The 15,300-nt window shown below is 41.4% G+C and overlaps 1 protein-coding gene and 1 non-coding gene across 2 annotated transcripts in view; both read right to left on the bottom strand.

Moving 5' to 3' along the window:
• The window catches only part of MTUS2 (microtubule associated scaffold protein 2), a 170,097-nt gene extending 155,417 nt beyond the window's left edge, over positions 1-14,680 (bottom strand). The window contains exons 1-2 of the mRNA XM_088052304.1: positions 14,604-14,680; positions 2,873-5,472 (exon numbers count right to left, since the gene is read on the bottom strand). Of these exons, the coding sequence (XP_087908430.1) occupies positions 2,873-5,161 (2,289 nt within the window). The 5' untranslated portion in view covers positions 5,162-5,472; positions 14,604-14,680. The remainder of the gene's footprint in view (positions 1-2,872; positions 5,473-14,603) is intronic.
• LOC148184873 (Nuclear RNase P) lies at positions 11,074-11,190 on the bottom strand. The gene has a single exon (XR_015772089.1).
• Positions 14,681-15,300: the final 620 nt, after the last annotated feature.

Here is a 15,300-nt window from a genome sequence, read left to right on the forward strand (position 1 = left end):
TCACTAGGACAGCTACAGACTTTGGGTCCCTGTAACTTGATTTGCTCTGTAACTTCCCACAGAGGCAAGAGGGAGAACAAAGAGCCCACAAACACCTGCTGGCACTGACTAGAAGAGGGTGAGGTCCACAATGAGATGGGGAGCCCACGTTGTGATGAAGGATGTGGACAGCAGTGACCTCCTCTGGAAAAGGACTGGTTTTCTTAAGCATTTTGCATTTCCCCTTGAGAAGTTTTCTTTTTTTTTTTTTTTTCTTTTTTGATGGAGATGGGCATGAAAGATCTATCTACTCACTCTGCCAATGTTCTAAAGAAAAGCACTGGGGGGAGCTTCCAATTCCACAGGCAAGGCTGCCCATTCAGCCTTAACTCCACTCTGCTATGGACCCAACCCCTCAGCACAGCTGGACTGCCTTCATGCTAGAGTTGGGATTTTTGTCTGAGCTGCCCTGAGTGGGCTTTGGCACAGGCAGCTCAAGAAGCCCTGCAGGCTTCCCACTGCACAGAGGCAGCCCTTGTGTCTTTCTCATAGGATTCTCCAGGCCTTTTCCTGGAGTCTCCTGTCCGAGATGGCGCCTTCCTAATTCTTCTATGCCTGGCACCCAGAGGTAATATTTAATATTTAATTGTTCCTACCACTTAGCTGAATGATGCTTAGATTACAGGTTTGACTCAACATCTATTAACACTGTCACAGCTATATAAGGAGCTACAAAATGCTAATCAAAGCTCTCCAAAGACAATACTGGATGTGCGAAATAGGTCAGTCCAGGATGTTTTTTCTCTAACCAAGACAGCGGCCATCATGCCACAGTCTCATTGTCTCCAAAACCTCTGAGTCTTCCACACTCTCCCTTCAGCTCAGTGATTTTGATCTATTTCAATGCACCCTAATTGGTTTCTTTTGGATTACAAATCCCTCATCTGCTACTAGCCCATACTGTGCACAGCTGCTCTTTTAAGCATCTGTTCACCTCCATGGACTGATCATTTTCCTTTCTCTGAGCCAAATCAGGCCCCTTTGTATTCCTCCAGCTGGCAGGACAACCAGGTAATTGCTTTTAAGGTGGCAGTCCAAGAAAGCAGATTCCACCATCTGCTATTAGCTCCTGACTCCTGGGCTAATGCAAACTCCTAGTGCAAGTTTGTCTTTTTTTTCTCAGTCTCTTCTCCAGTCACTCCAGATTCTCTGAAGAAGCAGCTTGCTTGGGTTCAGATATTCCCCCACTGAAATACCCACCAAAGGTCATATTGGAGGAACAGGGGAAGATGCTTTGTATCCTCTGCAGCCCATAAGTGTCCTACTTCTAAACCTAGTCTAGAGAAAATCACACTGCAGACTTGCCACATCCTGAGTTCTTCTTGTGCTAAAAACAGTCCTCAGCAGTGCTCAGAAATCTGTCCTTGGGTCACAGATGTGTCTGCTGAACCTGCCTGATTATCTGAACCCCAATTCTCACAGACACCTGTGGTCTTCAGAGGATCATGCCAACCTAAAAACAGTCAAACAGCCTGTGCAGAGTCTGGGTCATTTTAGCTTTCATTCCATTGCCAAGCATTAAACAGTAATAATCCAACCATTTCCCCTCACCTTACAAGGCGACTGTGAAGATATAATAATGATGGCTGGAACAGACAATCTCCCAACTACTTTAGTAATTCATTCTCTGGACATAAAATATAAGGGACAGAGCTGAAAACTGAAGTTAAAGTCAGAAGACAAAAGCAAGCACTGTTCTTTCTGTGTTTGTGATGAGAAATAACTATAATCTTTGCTCACTTCAGAAGGTGTCTGGTAAATACGCCATAAGGGTCAATCTACTCTCACACACAGTATCATAATTTGGGTATTTGCCAGGTTTTGACTGCCAATACTGCCACTAAATTTATTTCAATGCTGTTTCTTGGATCTATAGCATATGTAGAAAGAGGTAGGGAGTAAAATAGCCTTAATAACAGCACAAGGCACAGAGCAAAAAACATACCTTTTTTTTAAAGACTCATTCAAATAAAATCACCTTTGTTATCTTTAGTGTTTATATGAAAAGCTTGGCTGTTGAAGTACCACAGGTCCCAAGCAGTGGATGCAAGAGCACATGACACAGCTTGCTCTTCCCTGTCCTTTCTCTACCTACCAAGCAAGAGCATCCTTCCTCCACTGTGCTCACCTCCCAGTGGGGATTTTGGGAACCCAAGGCTCCTGCCCAGTTTAGCAAGGCAGAAACACAGTGAGATATCTGGAGCCAGAGGCATCTAGAGGGAATTCCATCACATTTTGGCTGCTCAGGATGGCTTTCCAGAGAAAATAAATATTTTTTGAGGTGCACGTCAGTGTAAGAAACAGCATTAAATTAGTCAAAACTAAATCTTCTTTTGTATTATATGTATAATCCAAAGAGTTCTGATAGTCCCTAGGTTTCCATACAGCAAAACAGAATGGAATTAGTTTAGACCTCTAGTGCTCTGTCTACAAAATCCTGCCAACTTTCCCATTAGGAAAGAAAAGTCTGTATGGGCAAATTATAATCGCTTCCCAAAGCTATTCTCTGGGAAGCAAAAAAAAAAAAAAAAAAAAAAAAAATTATTCAATTTTATTCAATTCAGCATGTATTTTTCTTTCTAAATATCCCTATTTATAATACTAGCAGGTGACCAAGTTTCTGGAAAATACTGGAAGAACACAGTGACAACTTCCAGTAACAGCTAAGATATCACAACAGGGTCAGTGCCAGAAACAGTTTATTCCTAATGATCACACATTGTTTTAGGATTTATCTTATTTGAGGTTTGAGAACTAACTTCTGGCATCAGCAAATAAGCAAATGATCACCACCTGGCATACAAAAGCAGCTGTCTAAGCTGCAGAAACTTACCTCCTGCAGAAACTTCTCGCTCATCGGACTGAAGTGATGACCTGGCGGCCTAATTCCTGACACCACTAGTCCAGAACCAAAGAGTCTTGGCTTCTGGAGGTCAGGCTTAAATTTGTCATACAGGATGCTGGTGGGCTTTGCCTCTCCTCCGTTGGACGCCTTCTGTTCCGCAGAGATGGGCACGCTGCACGGGGGGCCGTCGAAGGGCAGCCCTGCCGGCGCGAACAAAGGGTCGAGCTGCTCTATTGAGCGAGGGTTTCTCCTAATGTACGTGATGATTTTAGGTCTCACAGGTTTGGGCCGGGGGATGGCAGGTTTTATCTCAAAGCCTTCTTCCAGCTTTTCACTGCAGTCACTGTCCACACCAGCCTTTTCTGTGGGGGAGCCCTTGGGGTGGACCAGGATAGGTTTTGGGATGGCGCTGCTGCAAGCAGTCTTGATAGGCACTTTAGGGGATATGTTTAACAACTGTGTGCTGTCAATGGGAGGTAGGACTGAGGAGGGTGACAATTTGTCATCATGAAGTGCATAAAGGTCCTTCAAATTACTGTTTGATAGCGTGGACTGACCATCAACATCTGGTGTTGCCACCGGGCGCACAGGAGTAGGGACACATAAAAAGACATCAGCCTTTGTTGGAATGTTACAGCTCTCTGGTGTTTCCTCTGGAGGATTTTTCTGTACATTAGCTGTTTCTTTACTTGAAACTGAAACATTTGAGGTTTCCACGTCACTGCTGTGGCTGTCAGGTTGTTGGTTTGACACTGTCTCTGCACTGTGTGCTCTGTGATGATCTGAGGGATCAGAAGCAGGCACAACAGCATCCTCAGTGCTTTCTTTTACTAGCATCAGTTTATTCTCATTAACTTTCAAGGGTTTGCTGTCAGGTGGATTAATATCATGTATAGGAGATATCTGTTCACCAACTGCTTCAGTGCAACCTGTGTCAACTTCATGCAAATTTTTGTTTTTCCTCAGTGTCACTTTGACGCTGGATTTACTACTGCAGGTGAGTGGAAATATTGTTTCCATTTCCTCATCAGTAAAATATTCCTCATCAGCCTGGCTGGTTGCCCTGCTGTCACTGTCATTGCTTCCTCTCCCTTCTCTGACGGTGATGTTATCATTTTGCAATTTATCATCAGGGTGAGTTACTACCTGGCTTGACAATGGGTCCTCTACTCTATTACAGGTGTCTTGAAAATGGGATACTTGAAATTTTGACATGTCAGACACAGAGTTTTTCTGTTCCTGCACTGCTGTATTTTCAGCTCTTGGACATCCCAGGAACTCTACTAGCATAATTCTCTCTATCTTTTGTGGACACGCATTTTTATATTGTAGAGATGGTGCAGTCCTAAGCTCCAGTTTTTTACTTTTATCACCCTGACCTAATTGTGCTTCTGATTTACTAGCAACCTCATTGAGCTTAACAGCTGAATGTTGAGAATGAGAAGTATGCAGTGTGCTTTCAATGCTAACATTTGGTACATTTTCTGCTTTACTTGTTTTCTTGTTCCCTGAGGTAGATGGTTTGGAATAAAATACAGTATTTTCCTCTGAGGTATTGTCAAGTGGACAAAACACCATCCCAAGAAAATGATCCGTGGATGTTTTTTGGGATTTCTCTGTACTTCCTACCAAGTGGTGAGACCTGTCGATGGAGTCCAATGATGCAGAGAGCAGACGTTTACATGACACGCGGCCAACGCCATCTTTTACAAATGTTTCAGGCTGAGGAGAAAATTTACTTGGTCTTCCCAAAGAAAGCCTTTTTATTCTCTCCACCTCCACAGTCCTGGACATTTTTCCCTTAGGAAAGTTCTGGGTGAAGTCAATATCACCTTTGGAGACAACCTCCAGGCTGGCATCATTTGTGCTACTTTTTAAATTGGACAGACTTTGTCCTCGGCTAATCCTGATATGCCTTGATATATCCTTAGCTTCACTGGTCCTACAATCTTTCCCAATTTCCCTGCCTGTGGTAGAGGGCAGCTTACTTTCTTGTGCACTGGTGTGACAGGTTCGAGAGTCTTTGAAGGTCAGAAGTTTATTCTGGTCTGTAGGCAGATGAGTCACCTTCCCTGTTCCTCCAGAGTATATATTCCCACTCTCATCTGTCAAATCATGTTTCTTAACATCCCCGTCAGTGGTTCTAACTTTTGTTACAATTTGGTTGGCATTGGTATCCCCAACACTCACTATGCTTTCATTATTGTTTCTTATTTCACTGCGGTTGTCCTGAAGCTGGGAATAACATGACTTGCTTGGAACTAGTGGGGCACTCATTTTGAAGCTTCAGGTGACTGCTTTTTGGTTTTGGCAGTTCTAATTAATGAGAAGGTGTTTTTCCCTATCAGGTTAACTTTTATGCATGCTTCAGTTATATATTTAAATTAGAACTGATCAGTAGAAAATTCATCATCAGAAGGCTTGAAGTCTCTTCTCAGAGTCACATTTTTCTGCTGCTCAGTTGTCTGATGTCTCTTCTGCAGCTTCTGGACCTAGGAAATCTTTATGATGTGCTGTAGAGAGGTTCAACAAAAGCAAAATAGATCTGCCAAGTTCCCTCTGAATGAGAGCCAGTTAATCCAGCCAACCTAGGGGGAAAAAAAACCCAAATACAAATAAAACAAAAAACCCAAACAGATAACATTACAGTGATGTCAGAAATCATGCTAACTAAACCAAAGTTAAAATCAACAGCAGTCCCAGGTGTAACCCCAGCACAGAGTGTTTTCAAAGACTTTAAATGCTGTTTCAGTCACAGCTTTGCTCCCAGCAAAGGTTCTTAGTGTAGCACAGATCTCTGACTCAAGAAGTTACACAGCAAAAACTGTCCTTGTTAGAAGAGTGGTTGTTACTGTTTATAAGACACACAGGTTTACAACTGGAAAAAGACAAAAATAGCCAGGTAAGGGTGGGATCTAGTCTTGAGGGTCTAAACATTCACATATTGCTTCAACACTTATTACATCAAGAGTGGCTACTGAAGCATTTAAAGCATCACTGTATAGATTAGCCATAAATAATAAAATTCTAGGTCCACAGAAGTTGTTTATGGGTTTCTCTTCTTGCCTTGTAGAAATCACTGCCATTCTTGTGCTAACACCCCATCTCCTTTGACATTTCTTAGCCAGATCTATAGACTCCAAGAAAGCAAAAGCTGTGGCTGGAAGCCTGCAAAGTAAAAAAAGTATTTTTTCTGAGACAGATGAATGTGTGTATTTTTAAGTACAGAGAGAGGATGATATACCGATCCAAATACAGCACATGTCCTTCTGTCTCCCTCACACGTGTGCCTTCGGGAGCCCAGATTTTGTCCTCTATCACTTCCAACAAGATGAAGGTGAGATTTCTGTCTATTTTCCATGCCTAAATTTACTCTCTGTTTCTTGTACCCTGTGTGTTCATACCCTTCATCATAAAGAAACATGGACACTGGAAATTGAAGCATGCTCCACAATTCCCAGAAGCTGGAATTCAAAGCATTTGTGATACTCCCAGCTGTGCTGGGTTTCTAGCCAGGGGCTCAGAGGGGCACTAATTAGAAGTGCTGAGTAAGTCCAGCGCTCTGTCTAGAGTACCTGGGTGCCATTCTGGGTCCCTGTGTTCACTGAGAGCATCTTCACACACAGTGTGTAGAGAGGCCATGCTGGTGTGCTTCAGAGACCAGACCGAGTACTCTGGCTTAATGCAGCTAGTACAAATTTATTTACATGAAGGTCGGCCCTGGCTCCTCTCAAACACGGGGCACTGCTCAACCTCAGTAGGCTGCCAGTTGAGACTAACCCCTTAAAACTGACAATATGGACTCTATGCACCCAACATTCCAATTTCATCTCTTCTCATGAGATCCAGTCTCAGATTAGGGATATCAAAGACTTGAAGAACCCATTACATTCTTACAACTGACATCCATACAATTACCCAAAGATGTTTTCTTTTTTTTGCAGAATATTGCCTGCTTGACTTTGTAACGTGTTTTATGACTACCATTACAATAACTACACAGAAAAATGATTCTCTGATTGTAAATAATACAAGGTTCCATTCTGCCATAGAACATACAGGACTCCTACTTAATTAATATAAAAATATAATCTATTTCCCTGTTAAGGAACACAAACTTTGGAGCTTGGTTCAGTTAATGGATTGAACATATTGTGATAAGCCCATCTGGAAGTAGGATACATGGTTTAGTGTTACATTTGGGACCTTAGATTTGATCGTTCTTCTGTAAATAGCTGCTATTTAAGAAGCTTTGGCTTGGATTTTCTGCAAGATACTTTATTTTAAATGGCACTGTCCAGGCTCAACTTCACTATGCTCTTTGGAGTCAGTGAGATGAAAAGACTCAGCTGTGTCTGGGTTCTGCTGGCTCTTCCTCTATTTTTTATTACTCATATCTCTTGATTGATATTGGCTGACATACACACATCTGAAGTCACTCTCTGCTGTGGAGGAATGCTCTGGGATGAGAGGGATATGAACTTCCTTACTCTTCAGATGCCCTTCTCAGCACAGGAGAAGGGAGTAAGAGGAGTCCCAAGCCTAACAAAGACAACACTACATCACTTAGCAGCATATCACTAGGGACTCTGGACAAGAAATATATCTGCCATCTTAAAGACTACACTTGGTATATGTAAGGATTTGTATGGATAAAATTTTCTTTATACTGTATAATGTAAAAATATCCCCTCTGAACCACTGGGAGTAGAAAATGAAGTCATAGCTCTCCATGTCACAGCATCTTGGCAAGATGCAATAACTGTATTTGTGAAAACAAAACAAAAACCCATCACAAACTGATGTGAACATGCTAGACAGCAAAACAAAATTATATCCACCAGACTATGTTTAGCTATGAATCCCACAGGGAGAAGAAAAGTTCAAGGAGCCAGAAACACAATTAAATACTTCTGTTTAACTCCAGCAGTGTCAGGTTCCTTCTAAGATGTTTATCTCTTATGAGACTCTATTTTAAACCTGAGCCCATTTAATGATGATCTAGGAAAGAAGCCTACAAGAGTTTCTTCCCATCTGATATTGCAGTTCCTCCACTACTCTCCAAGTTACATTTGGCCAGCAGGTCTCACCCTAACCTCTGGAGACATCAGGAAGAAGGAGAAGCTGAGCTGGATGGTTTTTGCCCCAGGACATGCAGCAGGGACTGCATCAGCAGAGCTCCAGTTTGTAAAATAAAACTGTCTGGAAAAAGAAAGCAGCAGACTGCTTCTGAATAATAACAGAGGTGCTTTTTTTGGTTAATCAAGCAGTGTAGAAATATTATTATCCTCAATAGGAATTGAAAAAAGAAAAATGCTGAAGAATTCCAGACAATTGGTTGTTTGTTATGTTTTCAATTTGTCACAAAAATAGAACAGCAATAATTATGAAATATGCAAGGGAATTATTAAAACACGTGTACAAATAAAAATGGAAATAAAGAAATAAAACCTGAAACATGTTGAGAATTTTACCTTCTTTTTAAAAATTTCCTAATGAAGGCTGTTACGGCTGCTTACCCACCCCAGTACCGAGAGTCTAAAACCAGAATTTTTACAGCAAGGTACATTAAAAACATCTGGGTGTTCTAGTAACACTGTTCATGGCTTAGACTGACTGCTCCTTCAGTACAATGTGTATGAGAAACACCTGAACACTTCATTAACCATCTGCCACTGAACTGATGCCTCTTGCTACTACCGTAAAACAAACCAAACTAAACCCAAACAACAAAAAACAATGGGTTTTTTAATTGCTGGGGCAGAGCCAGCAGTCTGCAAAAAGTCAGCCCTGGGCCAGCATCCTCCATAAGCTGCCCACTCCTGCAAGGTAAATGCTCTCAGCCCAATGGGCTACTGGGTCGTGCTGCCCAAAAAATAGGATTATAGAAGCAGGTTGTTCACCTGGAGTAGAGAGGTGAACCTCATTGCAGCCTTTTAGAAATAAAAGGGGGTTTACAAAAAGGAGGGGGAATGACTTTTTCCATGAGCAGATATTCATAGGACAAGGAGAAATAGTCTTAAACTAAAAGAAGAGAGATTTAGATCAGATATTAGGAAGAAATTCTTTACTGTGAGAGTGGTGAGGCACTGGAATAGGTTGCCCAGAGAAATTGTGGATGCTTCATCCTTGGAAGTGTGCAAGGCCAGGTTGGACAGGGCTTTGAAGAACCTGATTTAGTGGAAAGAGTTCCTGTCCATGGCAGGGAGTTGGAACTAGAAAATCTTTAAGGCCTTGTTCAACCCAACCACTCTATGATTCTATGATACATAGGGGGAACCTGTGCACCAGCCCACCTGGCAGTGACTCAGAGAGGAGTCAGAAGGTCTGATGGGGTGTTTGTCATAGAAGGCAGCTACGACTGCTTGATCACAACTCTGTTCAAAGCACAAAGTGAGAAATCTCCAGCCCATTCACTCAGAGGCTGTCATGACCAAAAGCTCCAAGTTCTTAAATGCCTGGAACATCCTGGACAAGGGGTGAGCACAAACTCCAGCTCTGCTGCCCTCTGCACAAGCAGCACACATCCAAAGGATGAGAGTCTTGGGTGCATTTCAACACCCACAGATAAACTCCTGCAGAAAAAGACCCTCAGGAAGAAACCTTGGCCCAGGAGAAAGACACTCCTGTTGTCTGACCAGCACAGTGATGCAGGGAGATGGATGAAAGAAGATGAGGGATATATTTGCATGAGGTGGGAAACAGATGCAGTTTTTACAGTTACTACAGAAAACTGGCATGAACAGATGCCTCCTGATATGCATAATTGTCCCAAGAAATGCCACTGGGGAGAACTGGCAAACCAGGCAGAGCCTTGCTGGGGCTCTCTCTGGGAGACAAGATACCACCACACCCAGTGCCAGCACTGCACACTGCCAAGAGCTGAGCCCACAGATGAAACAAACACAGCGTTGGAAGGAAAGGAGGTGGGAATATCTCCTTGGGAAGCCCAAATCTTCATGAAGAACTGTTTCTAATGGTGACAGAAGCTGAAAGCTGATACTAGGATATTATTAAAAAAAAAAAGCAATAAACCTTTTGGAGTGGGTAATGTACAATTGGAATTAATTAAACGTGATGGAAAAGTGCTCACCCAGGCATGTGATAATTTTGTTAATGTGATTTGGAAGGGTGAGAACTAAGGTTTGGATACAGTCCCCAACAGCTTCTATTCATAATGAAGCAGACACAGCTGTTTGAGGAAATTACAGCATAATCTCATCTTTGGCAGATCCTGTGGAAACGTCTCTGTCTGTCATGAAGAGGACAATACTTCAGAGACAACTTTCTGCCTGACAAGCAATTAGAACATAGGCAGAGAAGAGATGATAGTGCAAATGTTAAATTTTTACACACTGGAAAGTGGCAGGAAGGCAGTTCTGACTCAAAAGTAAAACTGAAATTATTTGAAGATATTAAAAGCTTTTGCAGAGTGTGGCTCTATTGCATTTCCAGAATTTCACTGTTTTAGTGTGTTTAATGTCTCTATAGTCAACAAATGTTAATGATTTCATTATTTACATGATTGCATATTTTATACCTTTATAAGTATAATTATAAAAACTGAATATAGAACAGCTTATGGTTTCATAGGCCAAGGCAATTTTTCTGTTATAGTTTAATTTTTATTCAATAATAAAACATATTGAATTTTATCCAAATCATTAATAAATTTATGCTGGTTTATCAAATGAATTTTATAAAAATTATTATGAACAAAACAGATTTTAAACATTTGCCATATTATTTTCAAAATTTTCTAAATCAAACATTTTCATTTTCTCTCCCAAGTAATATTTCAAGATCAAATTGACTTCATCTTGCCAAGGTTTTCAAATGGCAAATCAGGTGAGACAGAAAGGTTACTTTCCCTACCCAAATCAGTATTTTTATTTTCCTAAGTAACAGGGTGATAACAAGCCCAGTGGAAAACTCCTGGATCTTGCTTTCACTAGACTTAGGATGAGCCATTTCTTTTTGTCTCTCTTCACTGCATTTATTATATATATATATATATATATATACATTTATATATGTATTTTTATTAGTGAGATTTTTGGTTCAAGCCTTCAGTAATACAGTTTCCTTATACAACACACCTGAGATCCCTTGGAAGCAGCACCAATTCCAGTTTGCTGGAAATCATCACCACATGCAACATTCCTGAAAGCACAGCCAAAGGTAGAGGTGCTAAAGCAAGGTTGTCCCCTGACCTTCCCAAAGGAAAGGAGGTGGCAGCACCTGAAACAACAGGACTGAAAATTAAGCTGCCAGCATGAGACCTCAGCCCAGGAATTCACTGTAGCAGCTGGCAGCACCATGATGTGTGATCAGCTTGCAAGTGCAACTTTCCTTTCTGAATGAACTGAAAAAAACCCAAAAGAGATGTTCTATGTTGGAAGCATTTATATATATATATCCTTAATTGCCTGTATATGGCAACTGGAGGACATCAACACAGAGGATGGAGCACAGGGAATGACGGCTTCTCCTTTGGCCGGTACCCCTCTTCAGCACTGTTTTGTCTCACAGGCCCTACTGAGGATGGGAAACAACCATGACTACGTGCTCTTGGCTACAGAAACCTGCATTTTCGTGGTCTCCCTGGGGAACAGACCCACAGTTTTTCCTGCCATGGTAGCAGCAATGGCAATACAATTTTTCTACAGCTTCATAATTTACCTCCAGTTGCGCTGTGGGGATCAGTGTCTTCAATGCAAATTCACCAAAAAACCTTCCCAAATAATGTATATAATTTTCTTTTCTGTAAGAAACTTGTAAATGTATGGGTTTGGTGAGAGCTTTTTTATCAAAGCTGCATTTTGTAATATAATACTCTAATAGTTTATTACCTGTGAGGGCTGAATTCCCAAAGTACATTATATGGAAAGTATCCTGCTGACTGCTATTTTAAAGGAGTACAAGATTTGGGATTAAAGATTCTCATTATCAAAACTGACAAACTGTTTTCATTACTAACATCAATCAACTCTCCACCAGGCATAAGCCTGAATAGTTGTTTTTCAAGACTTCCTTATTTTTACATTTCTACTTGCTTTCAAATGTTCACTGTTGGATAAGACAACAAACACAATCCTATTAATTAGTTATCCCCAAAAGGCAGAAATTTCTGTCTTAGCAATGGCAACCAGGAGGCTGATTGATAATCACAGCAAAAACCTTTGAACAAATGTCTGATTTTATTTTAATTCCAGATAAGCACATGTGGCTAAAGGTATAAGAACAGCTCATACTTTCTGAGGCACACTGCTGTTCAATTCGAGGACTTGAAATAGAAACAAACAGCAGAACCTCGGGGAAAGCCACTGTGAAGATGGTATCAGATAAGGGCATCCTGGCTTTTTAAGTAGTATGAGCTGGTAAATCGAGCAAGGCAAGACCTCAGCCCAAGTCCTGTAGATCTTTATTGCCACAGCCATGAGCAAAACACAGGCGGTACAAGAAAAGCTCGAATCAAAAGCCCAAAGGAGAGAAAATTATCACTTATCACCCCAAGGCACCATAGAGCAAATGAAAATGGCAAGAAAGAAAGCAGTAAAGAAGTTTTCTTGAAGAAAAGCTATAGTCAAGGCAAAAGCTGACTCCTCTCAAACAAGTGCAAACAAATGGAAGAAAAATCATGTATCAAATCAAGTCCATGCTACCACAGCCCAGTCCATCTGTTACACACTGAGACATTACCCAGGGGTCAACCCCAATCACGAGGCAGGGGGACAGCCCTCTGCACTCTTCCTTTTTGCCCAGATGCCAGCAGGGGCACCAAACATGTCCCTCTGCAGCACTGAGCACTCTTGGGCACAGTGCCACTGATGTAAGCAGGAGATTGCAGTGAAGGTGAGAGAGGAACCATCAGCTCCTACTGTTCTCTTTCAGAAGGAAGGGAGCAGCTATTCTTGCCCATCCTTTCTGGTGCCTTTACCTCACAGAGCCCAGCCAGAAACTTACTATGTCCAGCCTTATCCAAAAACATGAACTGCAGTGCATCTTAAAATCTGCAACAGCTGGACAGTGGATGCGTGGGGCCCCAAAACACCGCTTAATTTATTTCTGTGCAGCACAAAATCTTGACTGGAAAAGGGATTGTGAAATGTTTCCAAAACGATTATTGTTTTTTTTGCTAAGACTGCTAAATCTTTCCTGGCTTCCAAAAAACATCTGGGAGACAGAAATAAATAGATTTAGTTGTAACAGTCAAACACGAAAAGAAGTTCATAAATTTGCTTCCTATTGAGCAAAAAACCCAGAAACTCAGAAGCTTTGTCTACTCCAGCAAATTTACCCACTGCTGATAAAGCAGTTACAGCTGGTACTGAACTCAGTTTAACTTCAAGTGTAGCCAAGGGTAAACTGTCTTTCCACATTATTTTTTGAATTCTAGTGAATTCAACGGCAGGTAAATGTGTCAGTTCTTAACTGAATACCCAAATACGAATTTAGAACCCTAATTTTAGATTACTAGGTTTGCACATTTCAGTTTGAACCACGACCAGTTCTGTAATGCTGTCAAATTTCAGAAATGCTACTGCAGTCAAACTTTCTAAACATTACTACAGTCCATCAATTAAAACTGAAACAAATGTGAAGCATTATCACAAATTCTGCTCCTTTGCTTTAGCCTCAGTAAAAAACATCTTCCATAATTTGATCTATATTTCCAAAATGCCACTGTATTTCCAAAATATAGATCAAACATTGGAGATTTGGAAATCTACATTTCCAAAAAGTAGAAAAAAGTATGACTTGTGACGACAGACCTAATGGCGGGAAAAAACACTGTTAACTTGTTTTAAAAAGCAGTGTCAGGATGAAAACTGTGTTAAAACCCAGACTGGGCTCTGGACTAGAAGAGCCTGATTACAGCAGTTACTATCCCCATCTGAAGGGCATAAATCTCAATGTGGTTTTATTCACACTTTTACTTTCCTCAGTGAAGTACATGAAGTAGGTTTTCAGGTGTAATTCCAACTATTAGTAAGGTAAGAGGAACATCTACAACAACATATACAATTATTCCATTATTACAAATACAATTATTCCACTCGGGCCACCCCGACTGAGAAGCTGGAATTTCAGATGCCCACCTGCACCACATGTCTGTGGAAGCCAAGGGCTCAGCAAGGGAGAACTGACAAGGGAGTTCTCACCTAAGAGCACAGAAGGCAGAATGCAAAATCTTAATATTCATAAAGGTGAAGCATAACAAATGCATTACCTGCCTGCTGCTATTGAGCCTGAAAGTGTACTACAAGCACTCCACAGCCAACACTGCTCTGTAAACAATTAAATTTGTTTTACTGAAAAAAAATTGTATATGTTGCCCAAAAACAAATTGTCTGTAAAAAGATTGCACCCCCATTTTCATAAATGAACAGAAATTTGATTCAGCTACAGCACTCTATCACCATGCATTCCTTAAATGTGTAAATAGAATCAGACTCGTGAACTTAGGGATTGTTTTCCCTATTGTATATTTCAACATCAAATTTATATACAATAAAATTACAGGATTTAATAGCTTTTTGGTTATGTTTATTTTTTAATGCTGTTAATTAGCACCAAAGTTGTGCCCCAGGCATCTCCTGTACCTATCAGATACAGATCAGCTGAAAAACAGCAAGCTCCCTCCTCCTCTGCTTAAAGAGAAAGGGATGTTTCGAGTTCAATGTTTCAACTTGCAGTAGTCCCACTCTCTACTTACCCCAATCATACAATTGTTTTTCCTCCTTCCTGAAGTTGGGAAGAGGTTCAGGCTTTGAAGCATGTGCCAAAGAGCTGGGCTTTCAAGGCAGACCACTGAAATCAGGTTAAAAAAAAAAATAAAAAAAATAAAGTGGGTGCTGTAAAGGAAGCACCTGCAAATTCCCTTCCTTCTTCCTCCAGTTTGGCTGCATCTGCAAACTGAAGGAAGAAGGATGTGGTCTCCTAAGGAACTGCTCAAGACTTTCCAGCTTTGCTGGTGGAGCTGGTTGGGGGATGAGTGCCGGTGGAGGACAAGCTGAATGTGAGTCAGCTGTGTGTCCTTGCAGCAGCAAAGGTTAACCATGCACCGGCCTGCTTTAGCCAGAGAGTGGCCAGCAGCTAAAGGAAGTGACCCTTCCCTCTGCTTGGCATGCATGAGACATCTGGAGCACTGTGTCCAAGTGCGGATCCTGAAGAGGCTCCAGAGAAGGGCTACCAATAGGGTTTCAGATATGGGGCATAAAAAGTATGAATATAGGGCCAAGGGCTCGGGATTGTGTTAGCCTGAAAGGTCAGAGCATGACAGTGACCCAAGAGCTTCTTCCCAACTACCTAGAAAGGGGAATAATAGAGAAGATGGAGCCAGACTCACCTCCCAGGTGTTCAGCCAAAGAAAAAGGACCAAAAAGAAAATCAAGCTGCAATAAGGAACATAA

This window comes from Pseudopodoces humilis, chromosome 2 (genome assembly GCF_049639895.1).
Source record: "Pseudopodoces humilis isolate 2021_Gansu_Grassland_sample_001 chromosome 2, ASM4963989v1, whole genome shotgun sequence".
Classification (NCBI taxonomy): domain Eukaryota; kingdom Metazoa; phylum Chordata; class Aves; order Passeriformes; family Paridae; genus Pseudopodoces; species Pseudopodoces humilis.